General features: G+C 39.6%; 1 protein-coding gene and 1 long non-coding RNA gene across 2 annotated transcripts in view; both read right to left on the minus strand.

Annotated features, from left to right (window-relative positions):
- The window catches only part of LOC311599319, a 155,240-nt gene that overhangs the window by 80,303 nt on the left and 47,398 nt on the right, over positions 1 to 27,539 (minus strand). The window lies entirely within an intron of this gene.
- The window catches only part of RC3H1 (ring finger and CCCH-type domains 1), a 79,831-nt gene that overhangs the window by 18,401 nt on the left and 33,891 nt on the right, over positions 1 to 27,539 (minus strand). Inside the window, exons 3-13 of the mRNA XM_084782313.1 lie at positions 27,028 to 27,148; positions 24,543 to 24,782; positions 23,563 to 23,738; positions 18,544 to 18,744; positions 15,553 to 15,685; positions 13,062 to 13,180; positions 9,286 to 9,398; positions 8,364 to 8,645; positions 7,682 to 7,896; positions 3,375 to 3,742; positions 2,307 to 2,471 (exon numbers count right to left, since the gene is read on the minus strand). Of these exons, the coding sequence (XP_084638439.1) occupies positions 2,307 to 2,471; positions 3,375 to 3,742; positions 7,682 to 7,896; positions 8,364 to 8,645; positions 9,286 to 9,398; positions 13,062 to 13,180; positions 15,553 to 15,685; positions 18,544 to 18,744; positions 23,563 to 23,738; positions 24,543 to 24,782; positions 27,028 to 27,148 (2,133 nt within the window). The remainder of the gene's footprint in view (positions 1 to 2,306; positions 2,472 to 3,374; positions 3,743 to 7,681; positions 7,897 to 8,363; positions 8,646 to 9,285; positions 9,399 to 13,061; positions 13,181 to 15,552; positions 15,686 to 18,543; positions 18,745 to 23,562; positions 23,739 to 24,542; positions 24,783 to 27,027; positions 27,149 to 27,539) is intronic.

The raw sequence follows: 27,539 nt of genomic DNA on the forward strand, positions 1-27,539 counted from the left end.
CAACAACAACAACAAAAACACCCCTAAGCTATAAGTACTATTTTATAGAAACATAAATATAATGCTCAAAATTATTGCTGGTACATAAACCAACAATGACCCTTGACTTTTACTTTCTATCCATATTTGCACATCTTTTCTTTTTTTTTTTTTTTTTTTTTTTTTTGGTTTTTCGAGACAGGGTTTCTCCATGTATCCTAGGCTGTCCTGGACTCACTTTTGTAGACCAGGCTGGCCTCGAACTCACAGCGATCCGCCTGCCTCTGCCTCCCGAGTACTGGGATTAAAGGCGTGCGCCACCACGCCCGGCATGGTTTTTTTTTAACTACACAGACTTTTACTTGCTGTTTTTCTGGTTGAGATGGAGGTTTCTTTATGTAGCCTTCCTTGTTCTGAAACTTACTCCGTAGACCACGCTGACCTCTGTCTCCCCAGTGCTAAGATTACAGGTTCGAGGCCAGCCTGATCTACAGAGAAAGTTCCAGGATGGTCAGGGCTACACAGAGAAACCCTGACTAAAGCAAAACCAAAACAAACAGAAAAAGTAGAAAAGCAGGTGTTGTATACAGAAAGATGATCAAGATATGAAATCCCAATACTTGGGAAGCTAAAGCAGGACTGCCATGTGTTTTGAGTTCAGCCTAAACTGATCTAACTCAAAAAAAAAAAAAAAATGCCCTATCTCCAAAACTAAGCCAGCCAGCAAGCAAACAAGAAGGAAAAACTTGGTAAAATTTAATTTTAATACATTTTATTTTGGGGCTGAAGAGATGGCTCAGTGGTTGAGAGCACTGACTGTTCTTCCAGATGACCTGGGTTCAATCCCCAGCACCCACATGGCAGCTCACAACTGTAACTCCAAGATCTGACACCCTCACACAGACAAACATGCAGACAAAACACCAATGCACATAAAATAAATTATTAAAAATTAATTTCATTTAATGTATTATAACCAAGTTATTAAAAACATCAACAAAGGTAAGGTTTGGTATCCCATATTGTTAATCTAAGCACTCAGGAGACAAAGGTAGGTGGATTTCTATAAGTTCCAGGCCAATCTGGGCTATGTAAGTGAGTTTCAGGCCAGCCAGAGGCTCTATGCCGAGTCCCTATCTTAAAAAGCAAATCAAAGCAAAAATTTTAATATGAGATTTTAGTTTGGTGTTTATTTTATGTTTACAGCATATCACATCTGAATTTGAACTAGCCACATGTAATGTACTCAACAACTCCCTGTGGCTAGTCGCTACCTTACTGGCCAGCATGGATCCATGTAGAGTCAATGAATCCTAATAAAACTGAAGCAGATATTTTTATGAAAATTAACATACTGACTCTTTTGTGAGTTTCTGTTTCGTTTTGCTTTAAAAGTACTGGGAACTGAATCCCAGGCCTCACAGATGCTGGTCAAGTGACATCAATATTGAACTAAACTCCCAGCTCCCAACATATTTATTTACTTCTGAATTCAATACTGAAAATCCTATACCAGTGAGTCAAGACTTGGGTAAAACCATATCAATAGAATGAGGGGTCAACTATATGGCTCAAGTGACACATGTGCTGTATAAATCTGACAACCTAAGTTTGGATCCTTGGAACCAAAGAAGAAAGAACAAGCTGTCTTCTCATCTCCCACGTGGACCTCCCCCAACACACACAAAATGACTAAATTATTAAAGTTCTGGTGTAAAGACAGAAACAGATCAATCAAACAGAAGAGTAAAGAATCATAGTTGGTTATCTGTCAGTTTTTCAAGACCCGGTCCTCATCTAGTGGAGGCTGGCCTCCAACATATAATCCTGCTTCAGTGTCCTACTGTGCTGGAATTACAGGTCATCATATCCACCCTAATTAACTAATTATGACAAAACTGACTGTAGGCACACTGAAAAAAGGATGCTCAAATCATTATATGGTATAATGCCAATGAGCTATCCCTAGAGGAAAAATGGATCTTGATTCTAATAGTTCACATAATTCAATTCTAAATGGGTTATGGATCTAAATGTATAACAGTGAATCTGAAGGAAAACCAGAAAATAGCCTCAGAATTTTAAAACTTGATGAACATCATAATTTGACACTTCATTTTCAAAACAGGGTTTCTCTGTGTGGCCCTGGCTGTCCTGGAACTCACTCTGAAGATCAGGCTGGCCTCAAACTCAAGAGACCCATCTGCCGCTGCCTCCTGGGATTAAAGGCATATACCACCACCACCTGGCTCTCATAATTTCTTAAACAGGCTACAAAAAACTATAATGGTAAAACTAATAATCAGGATTAAAAATTTCGTGCTTACTTCCTCTTGATGGAATGCGGGAGGCAATGTCGGTGAAGGTGCAAAAGGAGGTGGAGAGATAACCTTCCTTTCTTCTAGTTGGGCCATTATTTCCTTCCGTCTGCGATGTAGCTCATCCAGACTCGGATGGGGTTGGGGAGGAGGAAGCCGACTATAAGGAGGCTCCTGGAAGTTGAAAGGTTATTTAAAATTGGCAAAGAATTCCAGAGCATAACAATTAAATATATATATTTAATTCAGAATACATACCCATTTTAAAATACAGAAATATCAACAATAGAGAGAATAAAGAGAAACAAAAGAAAGCCAACCCAAACTCTCTCTAGATCTTCCAAACTTCCTAGCTGATATAGGCTTTAGTACACAAACTAAGAATGTTCAGATTTGTTGTTTTTTTTTCTTTCTTTTTTTTTTAAAAAAATAGTAACTTCAAATTTTAGGACCATGAAGATGGCTCAACAGGTGTAAGTACTGACTTGGACTACAAGCCTAATACGCAAGGCCAATTTCAGGAAACCACAGGGCACACTTGTAATCCCAGGATGCTTATGGAAATATGGGAGGAAAAGACAGAAGAATCAGCTGCAAGTTTGCAGACAAGCTAACCTGGAGTATGCTGAGCAACAACTAAGAACCCCCCACCCCCACCCCAAGGTAGGAAGTAGGAGCTTACTCTCAAGAGTTATTCTGACCCAAGTATGTTGTGGTACACATGCACCCGTTCTCTCTCTCACCAACTATATATACACATACAAAAAACAAGTTTTTAAAAATTACTTAAGGTGCTGGAGAGATGGCCCAACAGTTGAGGGCACTGACTGCTCTTCCAGAGGAACTAGCACCCATATGACAGCTCACAACTGTCAGTAACTCCAAGATCTGACACTTTTACACAGACATGCATGCAGTCAAAACATCAATGTACATAAAATGAAAATAAAATTATTAAAAATTATTTAAGAAAAAAGACGTTTTCATATAAAAAAGTAAAAAGGTTATTATCATAGCAAAATAAGAATCTTCATAAATATAAGTTAACTCTATGTAATAAGAAAAAATATAGCATACCCTGGGATATGAAGGTCTGATTTGAGCTGGATGAGGAGCCATTGGATAGTAACCCTCTACCTGTTGGTATCGTTCTCTGGACTCGGGTACATAGGATGGCACTGCTGCAGATGGAATCTCAATGGGTATAGGGCTTTCCCGGAAAATCTCCTCTCTTGTATAAGACTGAGCAGGGTACACACGGCGGCCATCATAGTGAGGTGGGTACATAGGTGGGTACTGTTGTGGCTGTGTGCCATACTGAGAGTTTATGACACGATCTTGGAGGTAGGGTGGATAATGATCCAAGTATGGAGGACCAGGTTCAGGAGCAGATGGTGGAGGTCGGACAAAGCGGGACACACATGGTGGTGGAGTATAGTACATACCTGGACAATACAAAAGAGTAACCCAAAACAATAATGAGTACATCTGTTTTTCTATATAAGTTTTTGTTTTCCTTTGAAAACACTGAAACATAGCTAGGAATTGGCGGTTCTTGCCTTTAATCCCAGCACTCAGGAGGCAGAGACAGGCGGATATCTGAGTTTAAGGCCAGCCTGGTCTACAGAGCTAGTTCCAGAAGAGCCAGGCCAAACAAAGAAAAACCTAAAACCAAACCAAACCAAAACATTAAAGCATTTAAGTACTAATAATCTATGTTTTGTTTTTTGAGGTCCTGGACTCGCTTTGTAGACCAAACTGTCCTCAAACTTAAAAGAAATCCACCTTGCCTCTGCCTCCCCAAGTGCTGGGATTAATGGTGTGCACAACCACATCTGGCTCCTAATTTCCTGATAAACTTTTGCACTACTTGTGTGAAACGTTATGTCAGCAAGCAAATACTATCCTTAGTGCCTGGAGCACAGGCTAGCAGTACAGTGTTTGCCCGGAATTGGAAAGGCACTGAAATTCAATCCCAGGGAAACTACCTCTTCTTCCAAATAAATAATTATTGAAAATAAATGGAAAAGATCAATCTACATATAGTGTAAAATAGTAAATTGATCCTTTCTTCTGGTTTGTCCTAATGTAATACACAAGCATCCTTGAAGTTCAGGTACTACTTAGTTTTTCCTCTGTAAATTTTCATATCTAAGACTGCATACATACTGGACAAACACTCTATTACTGGACTAGCTTTTTAGCCCCTTTTTAAATAGTTCATTTTGAGATAGGGTCTTCTGAAGACTATCCTTGAACTCACTCGGTAGCCCAGGCCTGCCTAGAACTTGAGATCCTCCTGCCTTAGGCTCCTCAGTAGCTCGAATTATAGGCCTGCTCTACCAGGCCCTGCTATTATAGTTTCAACTTTGTAACTATTATGTGCTAGAAAATGTAATATACCAAAGATCTACTTTTCATAGCAATTATGATAGCATGCACAAGACCTGCACAAGCTCAGAAAAAAATTCCCAGCGTAGAGCGGGAAAAGGGACATGCAATCTTACCACTAGCTGAGGAACTATTAGCATGTGATAACTGCTGTGAGGGGGAAGATCAGCCTTCTTTACTGAAGTGACCCCCTAGTAGGCTCACCAACCAGAGCAGGCCCCACTCCCAAAATAAGCTCAGCAATATAAACTGTACTTGAAAGGAAAAGAAATAACAAAAACAACAACAACAACAACAAAGAGTCAACCTCTGCCGGGCATGGTGGTGGCACATACCTTCAATCCCAGCACTTGGGAGGCAGAGGCAGGCGGATCGCTGTGAGTTTGAGGCCAGCCTGGTCTACAAAACGAGTCTAGGACAGCCAGGGCTACACGGAAACACCCTATCTTGGAGGGGGGTAAAACGTCAACCTTAAAGTACACAGTACAAAGTACAAAGGTACAAAGGGGATGGAGGGTGGTAAGGGGAGGAACTGGTAGAAATGGGTTCAAATACATTGCATGGAACACTCAATAATTAAAAACAAAAACAAAAACAAACCCAGGTATGGTGGTGCATGCCTGTAATCCCAGCCCTCAGGGATGCAGAGGCAAGCAGAACTCTGTGAGTTCAAGGCCAGCCTAGTCTACACAGAAAAATCCTGTCTCAAACCCCTTCCTCCCAAAAGCCCATCTTGCTGTATACATCTAGTGGCTTCTCTGACTCTAAAGTTCTTGAGACAATAACTATGACAGTAGATACTCCTGGAACCACCAGTTAAAGTTTTCTCGGGCTGGAGAGATGGCTCAGTGGTTAAGAGCACTGGTTGTGCATCCAAAGGTCCCAAGTTCAATGCCCAGCAACCACATGGTGGCTCACAACTATCTGTAATAAGATCTGGCCTGCTGGCATACATGCAGGCAGGATATTGTATAATAAATAAATAAATAAATAAATAAATCTTTAAAAAAAGAAAGTTTTCTCTGCTTTCTACACCTAGCCATGCAGTGCTTTTCTAGGATTCATTTTCTAAAGACTTAGTTTAAGCCTACTTCTCTAGTACTTCTAAAAAATATGGGAGGAAACCATTCTCCCATTAAACCATTTTATGCTTAACAGAGGTACAAAAATTTTCTTCTGCTTTCTGCAATTGAACCCTTCCTGATAGAGTATAAAGCCTGAACAAAAAGTGATATTTTTGGGAAAATAAAAATCAAGTCAGATTCTTTTACAACCTGTATCAGTCACATTATATCAATCAAAATCTATTCTTACGCTGAGTGCCCGCAATTCTGGCATTCAGAAGGGTAAGGCGGAAGGATCATTTTGATTCAAGGCCAGTCTGGGCTACAGTGAGTTCAAGGCAAGCCTGGTATACATACTGCAAGCAAGTCTGTCTCAGAAAACCAACTAACCAACCAATAAATAAGCAATAACAAAACAATAAAGATTAACTACTTTTAAGCCAGGTGGGATGGCACACGCCTTTAATCTCAGCACTTGGGAGGCAGAGGCAGGTGGATCACTGTGAATTTGAGGCTAGCCTGGTCCTCAAAGTGAGTCCAAGACAGCCAGGGATACACAGAGAAACCCTGTCTTGAAAAAAAAAAAAAAAACAAAACTACCCTTGAATGTAGAGATGACATATGTAACTTAAAGGTAATAGCCTAGAAGAAAAGGAGGAAATGAAAGATACTTTAATCTATTACCATTAAAAACAAACAAACAAAAAATAGCCTCTGTCTCCGAGATCCAACGCTTTAGCTTGAAATATCAGCATTCCCTTTCATCTTCTGTTTTGTTGAGAGGGAGGGAGGGAAGGAGCCAGGGAGGCTATTATTCACTTTTGTTTTGTTTTTTGAGACAGGGTTTCTCTGTGTAGCCTTGGCTATCCTGGACTCCCTTTGTAGACCAGGTTGGCCCTGAACTCAGAGATCTATCTGCCTCTGCCCCCCAAGTGCTGGGATTAAAGGAGTGCCCCATCATGCCTTCCAACCATTCTTACTATTAAGCTAACTCTATACCACAGAACCTCTGTGTTTCTCAACAGAACAGTGTTTCTCAACCTTCCTAATGCTGCGACCCTTTAGTACAGGTTCTTCAAGTTGTGGTGACCCCAACCATAAATTATTTTTGTTGCTATTTCATAACTGTAACTTTGCTACTGTTATGAATTGTAATATAGACATTTTTGGAGACAGGTTTGCCAAAGGGCTCACAACCCACAGGTTCAGAACCACACTGCTCTAAAGATGTGTATATAGACATATTACAAGGCAAATGTCAATAACTGAAAGGAAGGAAATCATACTGTGAATGTAGTTAGCATCCACTACATATTTTTTTCATTCTTGGTCAGCTTTTCTCAGTATACTTGCTCAGTAAGTTAATCTCTTCTATAAAATTTAAATTTTATTCTTTTTACCTATATGATAAAGTTGAGTAACTTAAATATATGAATATATTTATTATCCAACTTCATTAAGCAGGCAAAAAAGTTTAGTTGATCATAAAAATCTCAGTTTTCCAATTATTAAAAGATACACTTTTGCCAGGTGTGGTGGCCCACGCCTTTAATCCCCAGAAGAGGCAGAGAGGCAGAGGCAGGTGGATTGCTGTGAATTTGAAGCCAGCCTGGTCTACAAAGCAAGTCTAGGACAGCAAAGGCTACACAGAGAAACCCTGTCTCGAACCAAAAAAAAAAAAAAAAGAAAAAAAAAGAAAAAAAAAGGACACACTTTTGCTAGGAAGTGGTGGTGCAAGCCTTTACTCCCAGCACTTAGGAGGCAGAGGCAGGCGGATTTCTGTTAGTTCAAAGCCAGCCTGATCTACTGAGTGAGTTCCAGAACATCCAAGGTTACGCAGAGAAACCAACCAACCAAACAAACAAACAAAACTCCTACTGCCCTTTTTCCTAAGTTAGGAGCGTGAGTGACATACATAGAGATCATTACCCTGCTGATAAGGTGCTGGCTCAAATGCTGGAGCAGCTCCTCGAGGATCCTGATAATAAACATCTGCTTGTTGTGCTGGATATAATGGAGAACCTCGAGGTACCATCTGAATTTGTTTGGTGACAGGCATAGGAGGCAGATCTGTTGGTCCCCTTGGAGGTACAGGATGTGGATTCACAGGTAAGGCAGAAATACTCTTAGGGGCAGATTCCAGCCTAAGGGAAAAAATTATACAAGACAACTTTAAAGTCTCTAAAATATACTTTTAATGTACATTAAATGTTACACATATAAAGACTGCCAGTACTTGGAAAACTGATATACTTGAATGTTAATCAATTCCACAAATTTAAAGAAATTAATCTCCCTTTAAAAATCATTACTGCAGGAAAAATAAGTAAAAGGCAACAAAACAAAGGCAAAAGTTTTATTTTCTAGGCCAGGATGTAGCTCAATTGGTGGGGTCAATCCCTAGCACAACATAGGTGCTGCAGGCTTGCAATCCCAGCATCTGGAAGGTAAGAGGCTCAGATGTTCAAGGTTATCTCTGGCTCCTAAGTGAGTTAAAGGACAGATTTTGACTCAAAACAGAAGAACAGCAAACCCCAGTAACCATTGTGGTTAAAGCCAAACATTTCTTTTCCCTGTACTCTGTTTACAAGGAAGAAACTTGAGTACGTACAGGTCAGGAGGGGATCCAGGAGCACTGCTGCTCAGGTGGTCTAGCTTTCCTGGTTTCAGACTAGAATCAAAGTTGGAGTCTGTCCCACGTGGAATCAGCTGTGTCACTGTGCTCCCCGCCGATACAATTCCATTTGGTAGTGCAGGAGGTTTCCTGCTGGACAAATCCACTGCACTTTCATCTGGAAGTATAGGTGCCGAAGGCAGGCCCACCTCATTAAGTTGACCCAAAGAGGCACTCAGGGGTCTTCTGGGAACCAGGCGTTTGTTCATTTTACGAAATCTATATGAAAAGCATATGTTTCAACTAAAAATACATTATGCAATTCAGAATCAGTTAAAATTGTTAAGGAGTACTAGAATTTGTGTGTAAATGACTCATTTTGACATCTAGTTAATGATAAAATATAGCTTCCCATTTATAGGAACAATGTAATAAAAACTAAAAACAACTTTTAAGAAATGTACCATCGGGCTGAAGAGATGGCTCAGAGATCACTGCCTGCTCTTCCAAAGGTCCTAAGTTCAATTCCCAGCAACATGGTGGCTCACAACCATCTATAATGAGATCTGGTGCCCTCTTCTGGTGTGCAGGTATATGTGCAGGCAAAACATTGTATACTTAATAAATAAATCAATAAATCTTTAGAAAAATATACCATCCATAAAAAATTCCTATGTACTCAAGAGAATTTAATGATTTTTTTTAAAATGTGCATTGGTGACATAGTGTCAGATCCCTTGGAACTGGAGTTACAGACAGTTGTAAACCGCCATGTAGGTGCTGGGAATTGAACCTGGTCCTTTGGAAGAACAGACAGTGCTCTTAACCACTGAAACACCTCTCCAGCCCTATTTTTATATTTCTTAGAGCCAACAAATTATTCATTCCAAAGTCTGTGTTCTATGGTTTTTATACTTACTTTTCCAGTTCTTCCTGCGAGTGTGCAAACGTACAGCTGGCCCCACGAGGGCATCCTCCCCTCTGCTTCATATCTCGACACATGTACGTTTTGTATTTGCTATGCTGTGGAGGCTAAGACCAAAATCAAAACGTCAGATATAAAACAAAGCACATAACAAATATAAATTTTATGTTTTCAGTTTAGAATTCTGATTGCACAGGATATAAGCTAATTTCCACATTTATTTAACCTACCCAGAGCAAAATGCTATATTTATTATTATTATTATTTTTAGTGTGTGTGTGTGTGTGTGTGTGTGTGTGTGTGTGTGTGTGTAGTGTATGCATGGCACAGTAATGTGCAGTTCAGAGGACAGTTCTGTGGAGCTGGTTCTTTCCATACACTTTTATCTGAGTTCTAGGTATGGAACATCGGTTGCCTAGCTTGCATAAAAGTTTTTGCCTGCTGAGGGATCTTCCTAGGTCAAAATTAAAATTTAAAAGTAGTTCTAATAGGGGCTCAGGGTTAAGAGCACAGCTTACTCTTCCAGAGGACCTGGGTTCAATTTCCAGTGTCCATATGGTAGCTCACCACCATCTAGAACTCCAGTTTCAGGGAATTAGACCCCCTCTTCTGGCTTTCATGGGTACCCAGCACATACATGGGCACACTGGACAAAAGATAAAGTGCAGCTCCTAAAACAACACAACCCAAGGGCCACAGCACTCAGACCACATCAGAGAAGTTTCTCAGTGCAGTGAATGGGGCTAACACAGAAACTCACAACTGGTCACAGTGCAGAGAACAGGTTACTGGAGTACTCAGTTACAGATAGGAATCTATATGTCACACACATGCATGCACATGTGTGCCCATACACACACCTTCACCAAGGCTTAGAGACCATCATGGATGTGAGGTCTGGCAAAAAGACTATAAAAGCCAGAGGTCAGGGAGGACCAGAGCAAAACAGTGTCTTCAAGATATGACAAGACAAATGCACTCAAAACTCTCAGCAGGAGTGGGATCGCCTGCATAAGAGAAGTCAGTGAACATGCTACCATGGAGTGGAAAGAGGCTCGTGAGCTCTCACCCCTAAATAAAGAGCTCTGAATAAACAGCTGACAGCTTGTGAAGGAGGAAGACTTGAGGTATGCTGACTGTGTTCCAGTAGCTGGCCCCACACTCAGAAGTACACAGATAGTACAAACTGCAGGTGATGGGTTATTAAATTTAAATTTTAAAAAAGCAAGACATTAAATTGGAGGTAGAGGTTGAGTCTGGGAGGAGCTGGGCAATGAACATGATCAAAATTAATTGTATAAATTTTTCCAAGGGAAAAAAAATTAAGTTCTCATTTTTTTTCCAGCATTCAGGTATTCTCAAAGATATGTGGCACCAAAAAATAATAATGAGCTAGAGATGCCTTAGTGGTAAGGAGCACTTATTATTATTATTGCAGAGGACTGGGGTTCATCTTAGTTCCCTGCACCCAAATGATGACTTACAGCCATTTGTAACTTGAGTTCAAGGGGATCCAATGCTCTTTACTGACTTCTGAGGGTACCAGGTCTGCGCATGGTACTCATACGTATACACAGAGAAAACACACACACAGACATACATAAATAAAGCCAACTATCCTTCTCAATAAAGTTCAAGGTTCTCTTTTATTCTTTTATAGAGTTTAAGAATTTAAATGTATGTACCAGACACGGTGGTACATACCAGTAGTCCCAGCATTTAGGGGTAGAGGCAGGAAGATCAAGGGGTTCAAAATCTTTCTCAACCATACAGTGACCTCATGGCTAGGGTAGTGACGGATCAGCCTGACTCCATCTTAATGTCAAAAGCTATCTTATTACAAGGCCAAAATAAGTTCATTCCTGCTTTCTGTAAAACTTGGGTTTGAGCATGGTCTGACACATTTGACAGGCGGGTTGGATACCTTATACCCTGCTTTCCATGAGACGTTCTGCAAAGTTCCTACATAATCAAAAATCCGTGAAAAGTCCCTAGTGTTGTAGTTTTGGGGCTAATATAAACCCCAAATAATAAAATTGCCTGTGTTTGATGCTATTTTCTCAAACCTCACTTCTAGGGAGATAGCCGTCTGACAGAAAATAAAGCTTGAAAATTTGCCCAAAGAATTTGGGTAACAGTCTTTATGTTCATTCAGTGGGGTTAACAGTGAGTTATGTTAAGACCCTGTCTCACAAAAAGAATAAAACCAAAAAGACTTGCAAAATGTATGCTCTTCTAATATTTGGTTAGTCTTCATATAACATATTACTATCTCCTAACAAAACCCACAAAATCTGGGTCAGCAAGACAGTTCAGTAGTTGATGCTGCTAAGCCTCCAGAACCTACAAGGCTGCCTGTCCTTTTACCTCTACATTTGAGCTCACACATATATATACACAAATAAGTGTAAAAAAAGTATTTTTTTAAAAATCCTTTAAAAAAAAATCCTTAAAATACTAACAAAGAAAAATGATCTGCAAATATTTGTGAAAAGTACTAGTGATACAGTGTTGGTACCAAAAAGTCACATTATCAAACTAAAACCTAACAGAAAGTGAAGAGAGTAATCATTTTAAATGGAACAAACTTTACCACAGAATCTACTTTTGTCCGTCAAATGTTGCTATATCTAATGTGAAATGACCCCAGCACCATCAATAAGAATTATTGTCGATGGGTGTGGTGGCTCAGGCCTTTAATCCCAGCACTTGGGAGGCAGAGGCAGGAGGATATCTCTGTGAGTTGCAGGCCAACCTGGTCTACAAATAGAGTTCCAGGACAGCCAGGACTATTAAACAGAGAAACATTGTCTTAAGAACAAAAAAAGAGTAACTGTTAGATAAAATTACCAAAGCAAAACTAACTGCTAACCATGCTTACAGTTTCTATAGTTAAAGAGTCTTTCTTTGTGTTCCATTTTCTCCCAAGACAAGGTCTCTGCATAGCCTTGGTTGGTCTGGACTCTCTTTGTAGACCAAGCTGGCTTCGAACTTACCGAGGCCCCCTAGTTCTGCCTCCTGTGTGCTGAGATTATAGAGTTGTGCCACCACGCCCAGCTAGAGTCTTTTTTTTTTTTAATTAAACAGTTTTTATTTTTTACATATACATTTATATTATTACACATATAAACAGTAAACTACCTATAGCAAGAAAAACCATGACACAATCAGGAATTACATAAATGTTATATTGTTAGTGTTTTGACTATTTGTATTTGACAGCCTTGAAGAAAATATCTTTCCTATCTTGGTATAGAGTCTTTTTTTAAACAATTAAAAAATTATATGAAGCTGGGCACAGTGGTGCACACCTGTAATCCTAGTACTCAGGGAGGAAGAGGAAGGTGGACCTCTGAGTTCGAGGCCAGTCTGGTCTACAAAGCAAGTCTAGGACGGCCAAGACTATACAGAGCAACTCTGTCTCGAAACACTCCCCTCCCCCCCAAAATGTGAATGGGTATTTTGCCTGCATGTATCTTTGTGTGCACCAGTGCATGCCTGATACCCACAGAGGCCAAACAGGGCATCGGATTCCCTTGGACCTAGAGTTACAGGAGGTTGTTAATCATTATATGGGTGCTGGGACTTGAACTCAGTTCTCTGGAAAAGCAGCTAGTTCTCTTAACCACTGAGCCTCTCGCTAGCCCCTATAGTCAGGTCCTTAAGATATTTATATCATTATGTTTTGCTTTGTATGTGTATCTACAGTGAGCAGTGTCTAGGTATACCCAGAGAGGCTTATCTGAAGATTTCAAACAGCAACCCCTTACCTGCTGTTGATCTGTTCCTTTTTTGCTATGGTTCTGGATATAATCAACCAGCCCATGTACTACTGTACGTACAGCAACCAGGCCATTTTCTAGCTGTTCCCATGTTGGAGAAGGAGCATCTATAAAATCAAAGATTAGACAAAACCCATAATCTTATGCAATGTTTTAGCCAATATTAAACTAGTGTAATCAAATTAATCATTATGCAGCCTTCAGACACCGTCTGTGATGGTTAGTGGTACCAACTTAAAAGGACCTAGAATTGTTGGTTGTGGTAGAACAGGCTGGTAGGATTTGCTCAAGGAGGTGGAGGCAGGAGGATCACAAGTTTAAGGCCAGCTTGGGCTACAAATTTTAGGGGTTGGGGATTTAGCTCAATGGTAGAGCACGTGACTAGCAAGTGCAAGGCCCTGGTTTAGTCCTCAACTCTGAAAAATACATAAACCAAAGGACCTAGAATCCCCTGAGAGGCGGATCTCTGGACATGCCTGTAGTCCATTATCTTGATTATGTTAATTTATATGGAAAGAGCCATCTTAACTGTGGCATTCATCCCTCTGTTTCCTGATTGTGGGTGTGAACTGTGAGCTGTTTCAAGCTCCTTTTGCCTTGACTTTGCTACCATAATAGACTGTGCCTTGAACTGTGAGCTAAAATAATCCTTTCTCTCTTAAACTGCCTCCACATACACACACGCATAACATACTAACATATACTAACAAAAATACAAAATGAAGTGAGAAGACATTTTCTTTCTTTCTTTCTTTCTTTTTAAAGATTTACTTATTTATTATGTATACAGTGCACATCTGCACACCAGAGGGCACCAGATCTCATTCTAGATGGCTGTGAGCCACCATGTGGGTGCTGAGAATTGAACTCAGGACCTCTGAAAGATCAGACAGTGCTCTTAACCTCTGAGCCATCTCTCCAGCCCTAAGAAGACATTTTCATAGGTGAATCCCATATACGACTACTGCTGATGGCACTTGAACTGGGTTTTAAAACACAGGTGGCATTTCAACTCTGAGAGAGAGATTCAGAATTGAAAATAAAGGAAAACCCAACAGTCACGCAAAAAGATCACTTTTGGACCACCAACTCTCTCTCTGAGATTTTACTATTCTAGTGGCTGGGGAAGTAATAATAATAAAAAACAAATCCCCCCCACTATACTCAAAGTAAAGATCTAGACAATATGACAAATGATAAAACTGTAAGAGTACTTAGAGAATGATGAATTGAAAAAAATGGAGCAAAGAAAAGTAGAGCAAATATTTATTAACTTTAGACAGAGATCTCCTTGAAGCAAGAAGGAGGGATACAGCCGGGTTGCACGCCTTTAATCCCAGCACTTGGGAGGCAGAGGCAAGTGGATCTTTGTGAGTTTGAGGTCAGCTGAGCTAGTGAACTTTTTGGGCTTCTTCATCTGAGACATGAGCTGAGTAGGAAGGTCAGCTGGGTGTTTTCTCTGCCTTTCTGAGCTAGTGGGTTTTCACCACAGCATCTGGTTTCTGAGTCTTCATTAGTAAAATTGAACATTTAGGATTTTCATTTTTAAAACAACAGGATAAAATACTACATGCTGTGGCAGAATTATGATGGAGATCTGTTCTTTAGTGAGCTAAGCAGTATAATATAAAGTATTAAATTAATTTTAGTAGAAGTGTGTAGTCATAATGTTATTGTGCACCCCTTGTCTGACCTCAGTGGGAGAGGATGTGCCTAGTTCTGCAGCTACTTAATGTGCTAAATCGGTACCCATGAGGGACCTCCCCATTCATTCTCTGAGGAGAGGGGAGAATTGTGTGGGTGGGTATAGAATATGCAAGGGGGGGGGAGACTGGGAGGAGAGGAGGTGAGCTGCAATCAGAATGTAAAGTGAATAAAAAAAAAAAGACTCAAATTCTAATTTCCGTGCCCCCGTATCTGGTTGTGATCCTTGTTCTGAGAATCTCCTGTTTGAATGTTGTATAAACATTGTTCCCCAACTGTTCCCTGATAACAGCCTGAGCAGAGGAGAGAATAGGGCTGCCACACAGGGAGGAGAGAGAGGACGTGGAAATTCAGCCACAAGCAGAGGTCTAGGAGACATCACGAGAGAGCAGCTAGAGCAAAGAAAGCCATAAAAAGCAAGCATTTCAGGGATTTCAGCTGGGTGGAAGCCAGATTGGCTTAGAGGGTTTAAAATAAAGTAATATTGCTCAGTTATTATGCCATAAAGCTTCTTAAATAAATATAATAGTCCAGTCTCAATTATCTGGGAGCTAACTGGGATAAGAGAGAAACTGCACCACATTTTTATAACAACTACTAACAAAGGTGAACTAATGGGGAGGATATTATCTGGGGCAAAGCCTAAAATATTGCTGAAAACACCTGGGAAAGCTACTTTAGGAAACTTTAGAGGAATGTAACAAGAGATAACTGAAGAATCACCAAGCAGTTGTGAGGTACACATAGATAGTCCACTAACTACCGTTGGTTTTACCTGGACTAGGGTCAATGTTTGCTAGTAGCTCCAAATGGGGTCTTAGTCGGTTCAAGTTTGCTGGGTCTCCAGTCCGCTGAAGAGCAATTGTTAGCTCCTGAACACTCTGTGCAAAAGAGGCAGGGGTCTGCAACTTAAAAGAAAAAGGTAAACATTAATTTCCCCAAAGACCAGATAAGCCTTTTATTGTTTTCGTTGTTGAGCTTGTTTTTCCCCCCAAGAAAGGGTTTCTCTGTGTAGCCTTGGCTGTCCTGGACTCACTTTGTAGACCAGGCTGGCCTCGATCTGCCTGTCTCTGTCTGGGCATGCACCACTGCACCTGGCTCAGGTAACTCTTATAAAACACAGTTCATTCACATCTTCATTTTTGCAGTTTATTAAATTGATTTTGTATCTATTCACCTAACCTATGCTTTGGCCAGACTAAATTAACTGTTACCCAAGCAAGATGCTTCTCTCTATCCACAGCTTATTACACTGTGTATAATACTATGTTCCTCTGCTATCACACACTTCCAATGTAAGCCTTTCTCCATATACCAGCTTTTTAGTAGGGTTCTTAGGTAGTCCTTCCTGATACCTGAATTTTGGAAGTATAATCTAGAGATGTCAGACAACAGTATGAATACTAGAGAATACAGTCATACAGAATGAAAACAAGTTCTTAAGACCAAATGTCATGGCACTAAATATATATATAAACTGTATAAACTGACTTTCATATATTAAATAGTCTAAATAAGGGGCTGGAGAGATGGCTCAGAGGTTAATAGCACTGGCTGTTCTTCCAGAGGTCCTAAGTTCAATTCCCAGCAACCACATGGTGGCTCACAGCCGTCTATAATGAGATCTAGTGCCTCCTTCTGGAGTGCAGGTGTACATGCAGGCAGAATACTGTATAATAAATAAATAAATCTAAAAAAAAAAACAGTCTAAATAATATCCTTTTACAATCTGATTGTAGGACACAGAGAGATCGAACTGATGTGGAATCTTCCTCGCTCTTGGCTAGCTTTCATGGTGGTGCTATACAGCTCTATGCAGGCTGCTGGGGGTGACAAGTCAATAACGGTCTCACCCAGCAGTTGACCCTGCGTGCTAACCTGCCTAGACAAGAGGGCCCATCAATGCAATGTGGCAGCCAGCCTTGCCGACTGAACAACTACTGGGTTCTTAGGCTTCCTTCACAGCCAGCCATTGCTGAGTTAGCTAGACTTTAGCCTGTAAGTCATTCTAATGAATCCCCTTTCTATATATAGAGGTGCATTCTATTCTGTTACCATAGAGAACCCTGAATAATATTCAAGGAAGAGTTACAAACAGTTATACACCAAGGAGAAAACAAAATAAAACTCATTTCTCAATCAATCTATAGTTATCCAAGAAGTGTCATATTTAGAGACAAAGAAAGACTAGTGTGTAAGAGATTTAATGATTAAAAATATATTCTAAAGCTACCATACCAAAGTTCGAATGACCATTATCGTTTATAACTACAGTGGTTTAAATAGAAAGTGGCCCCCACTCATTAGGGAGTGGTGCTACTTGATAGGGATTAGGAGATTGGTCTTGTTGGAGTAGGTATGGCCTTGTTGGAGGAAGTGTGTCACTTGGGGTGGGCTTTGGAGTTTCAGAAAACCAAAGCAGATCCAATGGCTCTCTCTCTTCCTGCTGTCTGAGATCCAGATGTAGAATTCAAAGCTATCATGTCTGCCTACATGCCATGCCATTATGCCATAAAGATAATGGACTAAGCCTCTCAACTATAAGCAAGTGCCAATTAAATGCTTTCCAATTAAATGTTGCCCTTGTCATGCTGTCTCTTCACAACAATAGAATACTAAGACAATAACCTAAGTGTTTGCAAAGGGCACAAAATTCTCTGATTCTGTATAGAAGGAATAATATAAGCTGCTCAAAGGAATTGAATTATTTAAGATCATCCAGGTACACAGCATTAGTAAATGTTAAATATTTTCAAAATACTCAAGAGTTGGCAGTCATTTCTGAAATTATAAATATTTAAGGAAATAGCAAAAGATATATACTAATATTATTTAGCATACTACGACATAATATTATAGTGTTTTAAGACTTTCTATACCACATTCATATATTTTAGGTTGATATGTATCAATGGTTATATATACTATTACTCCAGTTTCAAGAAAAATCTGTTTGTACATTAGATATAAATCACAGAGGTAGACCTAACAGTCACATCCTCTGTAATGATCTTTACATCAAAACAGAGCCGTCCAGGCAGTAGTGGAGCACGCCTCTAATTCCACTACTTGGGAGAAGAGGGAGGTGGATCTCTGTGAGTTCAAGCCCATCATGGACTACAGGGTAGAACAGCCAGGAAAACCCTGTCTCAAAAATAGTATAATAATAAACCAAACCAAAAACCCAATAGTCAATAAAATAAAAACAGGGCCACTGAAAATTTCAAATTCACTATGGGAGGTAATAACTTTAGTATATGTAAAATTATTCTGAGTGGGAATCAAAAAGCCTCAAGGTATACATCTGACAGATCATTCATTAAAAGGCCACTATATAAGATTAAAAGGCATTTGGAAACAGGGCTTAGGGATTTGAAAGATGGCTCAGTGGTTAAAAGTACTGGCTGCTCCACCAGATATGATTTGACTCTGAGCATCCACGTGGTAGTTCACAACTATCTGTATGTAACTGCAGTTCCAGGAAATTCAAAGCCCTCTTCTGGCTTCCTCAAGCCATAGATAAAGGAAGAGAGACAATGATAAGGAACATGGGGGAGCACTGCCTGGAGCACCATAACACTAACAAAATGTTTACAGAGGCAAACTGTCATTCTGATAAGACTAGCTATGACACAACACCTCGCCATGCTGAATCTCACCTACAGAAGACAAAACTATATCAATATTCATTTGTTAAATAACTACAAAATAATAAATTATCAAGACTCCAAATTACTGATGAAGTAAGGGGCAATAAAGACCCTACCTTGTCAATAATGGACTGCATATGAGATTTGTGCGACTGGTCTCCATAAAGCAAAGAGGACCACTGGTCTGGTGCAATCCGTAAGCCTGCTTCCATAGCAATCTGTACTATCTGGGAGTCGTGTTCTCGCCGCAGAGCTTCGTAAGTCCTAAACTCTTCTTTCAGCTGCATCAAGGAAGAATCTTCATCACGTTTGGTGACCTAAAAAGGCACACAAGCTTCATATGTTATAAAAACACATATAGACCCAAAAAAAAGTAACTTAAAAAATACAATTTATTTTGTGTATCTTGGTTTAATGTGCACCATATGCAGCGAGCATACACAGAGAACTCCTCCCAGGAATCAGTCCTCTTCTTTGTCCCAAGACCACCACTGAGTCATCTCACAAGCCCAACAAAAAAGTTCAAAATAATAATTATCTTTTAGCAGCAATAGTAAGATTAAAATAGAATACACATCCTGCCTGAAAAACATCTCCCATTTAGATGTCAGAAATCTTGTATTTTTTTGTTTTGTTTTGTTTTCATTTTTTGTTTGTTTGTTTGTTTTGAGACAGGGTTTCTCTGTGTAGCCTTGGCTGTCCTGGACTGCTTTGTAGACCAGTATGGCCTCAAACTCACAATAATCCACCCGCCTCTGTCTCCCCAGTGCTAGGATTAAAGGCGTGCACCACCACACCTGGCTCAGATTTTTTAAAAAACAAGCCGGGTGTGGTGGCGCACGCCTTTAATCCCAGCTCTCGGGAGACAAAGGCAGGCAGATCGCTGTGAGTTTGAGGCCAGCCTGGTCTACAGAGCGAGTCCAGGACAGCCAAGGTTACACAGAGAAACCCTGTCTCAAAAAAACAAAAAACCAAACCAAACCAAAACAAAAAAAAGAGTTCTCATTATATAGCTCTGGCTGGCCTAGAACTCACAGACATCTGCTTGCCTCTGACCCCCTCCAACCCCTACCCCTACCCTAAGATTGGGTTAAAGGTATGTAACACTACACCCAGCCATAGATGTTAAAATCTTCTTACGAAGAATGATATATGTGGGTAAAAAATTCAGACAATATAGAACTTAACAGATAGCTGTGAGTATACAGGCATTTTTAGAATTAAGGAAATATTTGATGAGTGTAATTATTTTTTAAACAGTATTTGTTTCTTTTTATAAATGCAAGTGGCAACGTATCTAACACTAATAACTAAAGAGCTTCCAGTGACTATGATTTTAAATATGACTAATTTGAACTTAATTTCTCCATGGAGTTTTGTAAAACAGGATACAAAAAGTGTACAGCATGAGATAGACTATAATAATAATATATTTTTATAAAAAGATTTATTTATTTTATGTAATGAGTGCTCTGTTTACATGTACAACAGAATAGGGAATCAGACTCCATTACAGATGGTTGTGAGTCACCATGTGGTTGCCAGGAATTGAACCCAGAACGTCTGGAAGAGCAGCAAGTTCTCTTAACTGTTGAGCCATCTTTCCAGCCCCATAATGTTATCTTTTAATAATAAAACAGGCCAGGCATGGGCAAGATGGTGCATGCCTTTAATCCCACCACTTGGGAGGCAGAGGCAGGTGGGTTGATCGAGGCCAGCCTGGTCTACAAGGTGAGTTCAGCACAGCCAAGGCTACACAGAGAAATCCTGCCTCGAAAAACCAAAAACCTGGCAGCTGGACGTGGTAGTACTCATCTACAATCTTAATACGCAGGCGGTGGAGGCAGGACCATCAGAAACTCTTTGTCTATATAACAAGTTCAAGATCAGGGAGGGCTACAAAAATCTGTTTCAAATAGAACCAACAACAAAACAACCCTGTGTTTGTTTGGTTTTTTAAATAAACAAAAAACTCAACCAACCTTTTAGAAAATGAAAGGCAGGGAGGGAGCCCCAGTACCAACTAAATGGGGGTGGGAGGGAGCAGACATGACGTCAGTCCATGTCTATAAAACACACTGAGGTGACATAAACAACTCCTTAGGCTTTTACCCATGTTCAGTGGGACCCCCACAAAAATTAGATTGCAACTGAGAAAGACACCTGATTGGAGGTGGAGGTGGATGCTGACCTCCATGCCACACACATATTTTTTAAGTATATTTTTTTAAAAAGCCACCTTTATTGAATACTTGGTATGTCTTAGCTTGTATGTTATATTAACTACTTAAGCTATAGTATCTCACTTTAATCTTTTAGCACATCTGATATAAGTGCTATTGTTATCCCAGTAGCTTATACTTTTGAGTAAAGCTGCATTTAGGCCAAAGGTTTAAAATTTTAAAAGTAATTCTAGCCTAGAATCACTAATTCCCTAAGACATTTTAAAATATATTTGGAGGTTGGAGCTGTAACCATGACAGAATGATTAATTCCCCATACTTCCAAAAATAAAACTGTAATGTAATAACTTTTTTATTTCCATAAGGACCCTATTATTATAGTAGAAAAATTCCCATTTTTAAATTTTCTACCTAAAAACATTTCAGACTACTTTAGTCAGAAATTACATATCACACTTAAAATTTTTTTTAATGTATTCCTTTTTGTTTTTTCTAAAGCAATACTGGGTTTTATTAAGCAAAATAGTACACAATCTCAGAAAAAGAATCAAGTATGGATGTTAAAAGAGATTGCCATTTCATCCTTACAACACAGTATGGTCTAACTAAACCTTTCATTAGGAAGCCAGGTGAACAAACACAAAATCCAACACTGTAGTCAGAAAAACAACTATACTTTGCCATTTGCCTACACACACACACACACACACACACACACACACACACACACACGGGTACTAACAATTTTTAAATATTAAAGATTAGGAGCTGAAGAGAGGGCTAGTCTTTCAGAGAACCTGAGTTTGGTTTCTTGTCAGGTGGTTTACAAACACCTCTAACTCCAGCTTCAGGGAATATAACAAAAATATACGGCATACACTCACATATACACATAAAAGTAATAACTAAACAAAATGACTAATGAATGACTTAAATAACATCTAGGGTCAGTGGATAAAGATGCTGCTGCACAGCCTAATGATTTGAGCTAAATTTCCGGGATCTACATGCTGAAAGGAGAAAACCAATACCCACCCACAAGCTGTTCTCTGACCTCCATATGCACACAGTGACAAATGTATACCCATCTACCCCTGATCCACCACATTATACAAAATAAATGAAATTTAACACACACACACATATACACATTTAAATATATACCTATATATGTAATTAAAAACTGTTTTATACCTACCCATAGTGGCATACAACTATAACTGAGGCAGAAATACTTGAGTTACCTAGTCCAGGAAAACTACACAGTAACTCTGTCTCAAAAAACAATAGCGAACAATAAAATTCCACTTAAAAACTTGTTGATATTTTATTGGTTGATTGTGAAACTAGGAACTTCCCCAGAGTGTGTCACATATGCTAGAAAAGATTCTTTTTTTCTTTCTTTCTTTCTCTTTTTCTTTTCTTTTTTTTTTTTTTTTTTTTTTTTTCCGAGGGGGGCACATTTTGTTTTGTTTTTTAGTTTTATTGAGACAGGGTTTCTCTGTGTAGCCTTGGCTGTCCTGGACTTGCTTTGTAGATCAAGCTGGCCCGAATTCATAGAGATCTGCCTGCCTCTGCCTCCCTGAGTGCTGGGATTGCAGGTGTGCACTACCACACCAGGCTGGAAAGCTTCTTATAATTTGTATCTGACTGTTTTCGATAGTAAAGAACACGTAACATAGAAAGCATATAGACATTCTGAAATATATTCTAAATTATATTCACCGAAGAATTATATTATTCTTTCTAATCACTACAATAAATATTTAGAAACACTTTGGACTGGAGAAGAGTAACTTTGGTTACAAGTACATATAAAAAACTGAGACCCCTTTTCAGTAGAGCGTATCAGTTGAATTATAATGATTTCAGGAATGAATGATTTCTTTTTGTTTGTTTTTGTTTTTTCGAGACAGGGTTTCTCTGTGTAGCCTTGGCTGTCCAGGACTCGCTTTGTAGACCAGGATGGCCTCGAACTCACAGTGATCCACCTGCCTCTGCCTCCGGAGTGCTGAGATTAAAGGGGTGTTCCACCATGCCTGACCAGGAATGATTTCTTGATAGCTAGCAGGATTATGAAATATTGGCTACAGTCTATATCAGAAAAAAGAACATTTTATTTTAAAAAGACAAGAAAATAAAGCAGGATGAACAAAAAGTGACACCTAGTGGATATCAATGGAGAAGATTCAATTTGGAATACGAGAAAGTATGTCCAACATTGTCATTTACACTGAAACCAAATGGTGACTGGTTGTCTGGGATTATATAAGTATAATTACATAAGGAAGAAACTTTTATAAACCTTGCACCGTTTCAGTGACTCTATTTGAACCATTTTTGCTTAAGGTCTTGGTGGGTATGCAGGCTAGTTTCATGTCAACTAATACCAAATGGTCATTCTGGAAGATGGAACTTCAATGGAGAAAATGTTCCCACTAGACTGGTATGTAGGCAAGACTGTAACACACTGTCTTGTTGATCAATAATTCATATGCCCACTTCTGTAAGGACTCTGCTTCAATTCCTGCCTCGAATTCTTTCAGTGATAGACTGTGGTGTGAAGTGTGTGCAAAATAAACCTCCTCTCCAAGTTGCTTTTGGGCATGGCATTTCATCACAGCAACAGAAACTCTAAGTAGAAATCCAAACTTAGATAGTGGGAAATAACAGGTGATTAATCTCTTCATATAAATTTAAGGGCTGAGACTGTATTTCAACGACAGAGTACTTGTCTAACGTGTAAGGCTTTGGGTTCAATCCTGATCAGTACAGACAAACCAAACCCAATAACACAACAGGATTTACTAGAATAATAAACTATCTGCATTCCTTAAAAAAGAAAAATGCTGGTACTTTTAAAAAAAAGTACAGGCAATTTTTATTAAAGTTCAAGGTTAATGCTAAGTTTGGAGAAAGAACAGTATTTCGAGCTGGAGTTTAGGTTCATACCTTGAAGCAGGAGGCCCTGTAGAGAAGCTGAACAACATGTCCGATGCTGGTTTTCGACGCTTGAGGAAACCGTGGCTCCAGTCTTTGCACCACAAAGAGAACTAACACTTTCCGGGACAACGCAGAACCATCTTCCAAGGCCAGTAAGACAAGCTTCAGGGCTTCCTCCTGCATTGCTGGGAAAAACAGTACAATCAAATGTATCGTGAGCAAAGATGACATAAGTCCACTATCTGAAGAGCAACATAGTACCATGCCATCAACAAGCAATGCAAGGAGTCAGGCAGTGGGTGTACATATTTAATCCAACACTCTGAACTGGAGGCCAGCCAGGTCTAAAGAGTGAGTGCTAGAACATCAGGGCGACACAGCAAGACCTTGTAACAAAAAACAAAAACAAAAACAAAAACAAAAACAAAAACAAAAACAAAACAAAACAAGCCAGGCGGTGGTGGCACAAGCCTTTAATCCCAGCACTTGGGAGGCAGAGGCAGGTGGATCTCTGTGAGTTCGAGGCCAGCCTGGTCTACAGAACAAGTTCTATGACAGCCAAGGCTACACAGAGAAACTCTGACAGGAAAAACCAAAAACAAACAAACAAACAAACAAAAACCACCACCACCAAAACAACTCAAACCAACAACCAAAACCCAAAGAACTCAATGTATTTATAACTACATTTTAAGCCACTTTTGTGGGCAATTCTATCTTATTATATTAAGTAGATAAGTGCTTTAGCATAGAGAAAAGCATTCAATGAACAGTAATACATTAAGCTTCTGTTATTAAGATAAAAATCTGTGAATTCTCTGAAAAAGTAACATCAAGCCAGGACTGTAAAATTGGGCAGTACTCAAAACAGAATATAACAAAAGATAAGGGCCTATACTTTGCTTAAGGGTTTTTACTCTTATACTTTTACAATACCTAGTAAGGGGGAGTGGCAAGCCAACAGCAACAAACAAACTTTAATTACATACCTGGTCCAAGGAACTGGCAACCCCGAGCTCTGACTGCTGCCCAGAGATTAGAGGAGAGTTGCTGAGGATTCTGGTGCTGGAGAATGAGCTCTGTAACTGTGCGTTCACCTAAAGATCGAGCAGCCCTCATAGCACGGATCCTGCCTTCTTCTTCCACTAGTTGGCAGTGGACCAGAGTCACAAGCTTCCTCTGCATTGGGCGACTCAAAACACTCTGAGTAGTGCTATTCAGACCCACTCCTGTAGAGGAGAACAGAGAAGCTATTTCCAGGTTTACAGTGCTTTATACAGACTTTATAATCTAGGAGCACTTCCTCTGGAATGGCCGAGTTGTGTGTCAGTTCTCCGTCCTATTAATATATTTAAAGTAAATGATAAAGCAACCATTTGGTGGTGCACAGGCCTTTCATCCCAGAACTTGGTAGGTAGAAGCAGGCATATCTCTGAGTTTGAGGCCAGTGTGTTCTACAGACTGAGTTCTAGGACAGCCAGTGCAACACAGAGAATCCTGTCTTGAAATAGCAAAACAAGAAAACAAATAAAACTATACAAGACTAACATGTAAAAAGTAAAATAAATATATGTATGTATGTAGTTACAACATTCAAAATATTATTACTCATTTTAATCATAGATGAAAAGCTGACAAAAAACATTAGCAATTAATTCAAGACCCAAATACTGATGTCCTAACAGTTCTGACATATTATTTCATAGTGGGTAATATTTCTGAATAGTTAAACAGCAAGTAGGCCCTTTCTGGAAGGTAATGACAACTTCCATTTTCCTTCTTTTTTCTTTTTTTGGTTTTTCGAGACAGGCTTTCTCCATGTTATCTTGGCCACCCTGGACTCACTTTGTAGACCTGACTGGCCTCAAACTTACAGCAATCTGCCTGCCTCTGCCTTCCAAGTGCTGGGATTAAAGGCGTGCACCACCATACCTGGCTCTTTTTTCTTTTTAAAAACACTGTTTTAATTACTTATTTTTATTTTATGTACTCTGATGCTTTGCCTACATGTGTGAAGGCGTCAGAACTCCTGGTGCTGTAATTACAGACAGTTGTGAGTTGCCATGTGAGTTCTGGGAATTAAACCCAGGTCTTCTGGAAGAGCAGCCAGTACTCTTAACCACTGAGCCATCGCTCCAGCCCAAGTTCTATTTTCTTACCACATTTTCTACAAATACAATCTAAAACTAGACAAAGATTCAGAGTTATCAAATAAGAGCTGGGGAGTAGCAGCTAGTATACATAATATTGGGGCTTAATCCTCAGCACTCCATAAACTAGTAATCTCAGGAGTTTGAAAGGTATAGACAGGAGGATTAGAAAATTCAAAGCTATCCTTGACCATAAAGCAACTTTGAAGCCAACCTAGGCTTTAAACTCTATCTCCACCGAAGGGTAAAAAAACAAAAAACAAAGCTGTCAAAAGATGAAAGCCTAGCCAGGTGGTGGTGGCTCATGCCTTTAATCCCAGCACCTGGGAGGCAGAGGCAGGTGGATCTCTGTGAGTTCAAGGCCAGTCTGGTCTACAGAGTGAGTCCAGGACAGCCAAGGCTACACAGAGAAACTCTGACTTTAAAAAAAAAAAAAAAAAAAAAAAAGATGAAAGCCCTTCTAAAACACTATTGTATGCATAGCCATTTCTATAGTCATTCATATTTCTAATATCATATAAACTCTGGATTTAGTACTACTTTACTTGATATGCTTATAATATTATTTAGCAGTTTATGATGAAAAATAAATTTTATTAGCATTCACAAGGGCTGGCAATATAGATAGCACAGTGGTAGAATGCTTGCCTAGGAAAGCCTGGAAAAGGAGGAGAAGAGGGAATAAGAAAAGGGAGGATGGAGAGAAAGAAAAGGTTTTCATTTATAGCACACAATCTTTGTGGTAATAGAAGTATCCATACAGATATTTGGCCAGGTGTGGTGGGGGACACCGTTAGTCCCAGCCAGCCCTTGAGAAACAGAGACAGGTAGATATATGCGAATGTGGCCAGCCTGGTCTACATAGAGAGTTCTGGGCTAATCAGGGCTACGTAGTAAAACTCTGTCTCAAAAAGCAAACAAACAGGAGTTGGAGAGATGGCTCAGAGGTTAAGAGTACTGGCTGTTCTTCCAAAGGTCCTGAAATTCAATTCCCAGCAACCACTTGATGGCTCATAACCATCTATAATGAGATCTGGTACCTTCTTGGGGACTTGCTGGCTCACATGCAGGCAGAGTATTGTATCAATCAATCAACAAATCTTTTAAAAAAGCAAACAAGCAAACAATTGTTTGTTTCACACGAGTTTTTCTTTTTTGGTTTTTTAAGACAGGTTTTCTGTGTAGCCTTGGCTGTCCTGGACTCGCTTTGTAGACCAGGCTGGCCTTGAACTCAGTGATCCACCTGCCTCTGCCTCCCAAGTCCTGGAACTAAAGGCGTGTACCACCACGCCCAGCTTCATAAGGATTTTATAATTACATTTACCTCTAGCACTGCTGAGTGGCTTCAGGTACAATGCTAATTCTTCTACACATTTCTTGGCTTCCTCATAATGCTTTGTATCTTCAACCCCACTACACAAAGTAATGGGCTGTTGCTCAGGGATCTGGAGACCAAAAAAGAAAAGAAAAAAAGAAAGTTATCAATGTTTCATTTATTTATTAAATATTTTATTCAGTACAATAGTCCTGGTTCTCACAACATTAAAACTACCAAATTAGCTAAATTATTTCAATTTTTTTCTGGCATATACACATCCATTATTATTTTCATAACAGCCTTACTAAAAGAGAATTCAGCAGGGTGTGGTGGTGCACACCTCTAATCCCTGCATTCAGGGAGGCAGAGGCAGGCGGATCTCTGTAAATTTGAGGCCAGCTGAGGCCACACAAAGAAACCTTGTCTCAAAAAAACCAGAGAGAGAGACAGACAGACAGAGAGAATTCAAATACTATATATTGGATTGCATATACAATTCAATGATCTAGTATTAGTAA

The sequence above is a fragment of the Acomys minous genome (genome assembly GCF_964271855.1).
Source record: "Acomys minous genome assembly, chromosome: 1".
NCBI lineage: Eukaryota > Metazoa > Chordata > Mammalia > Rodentia > Muridae > Acomys > Acomys minous.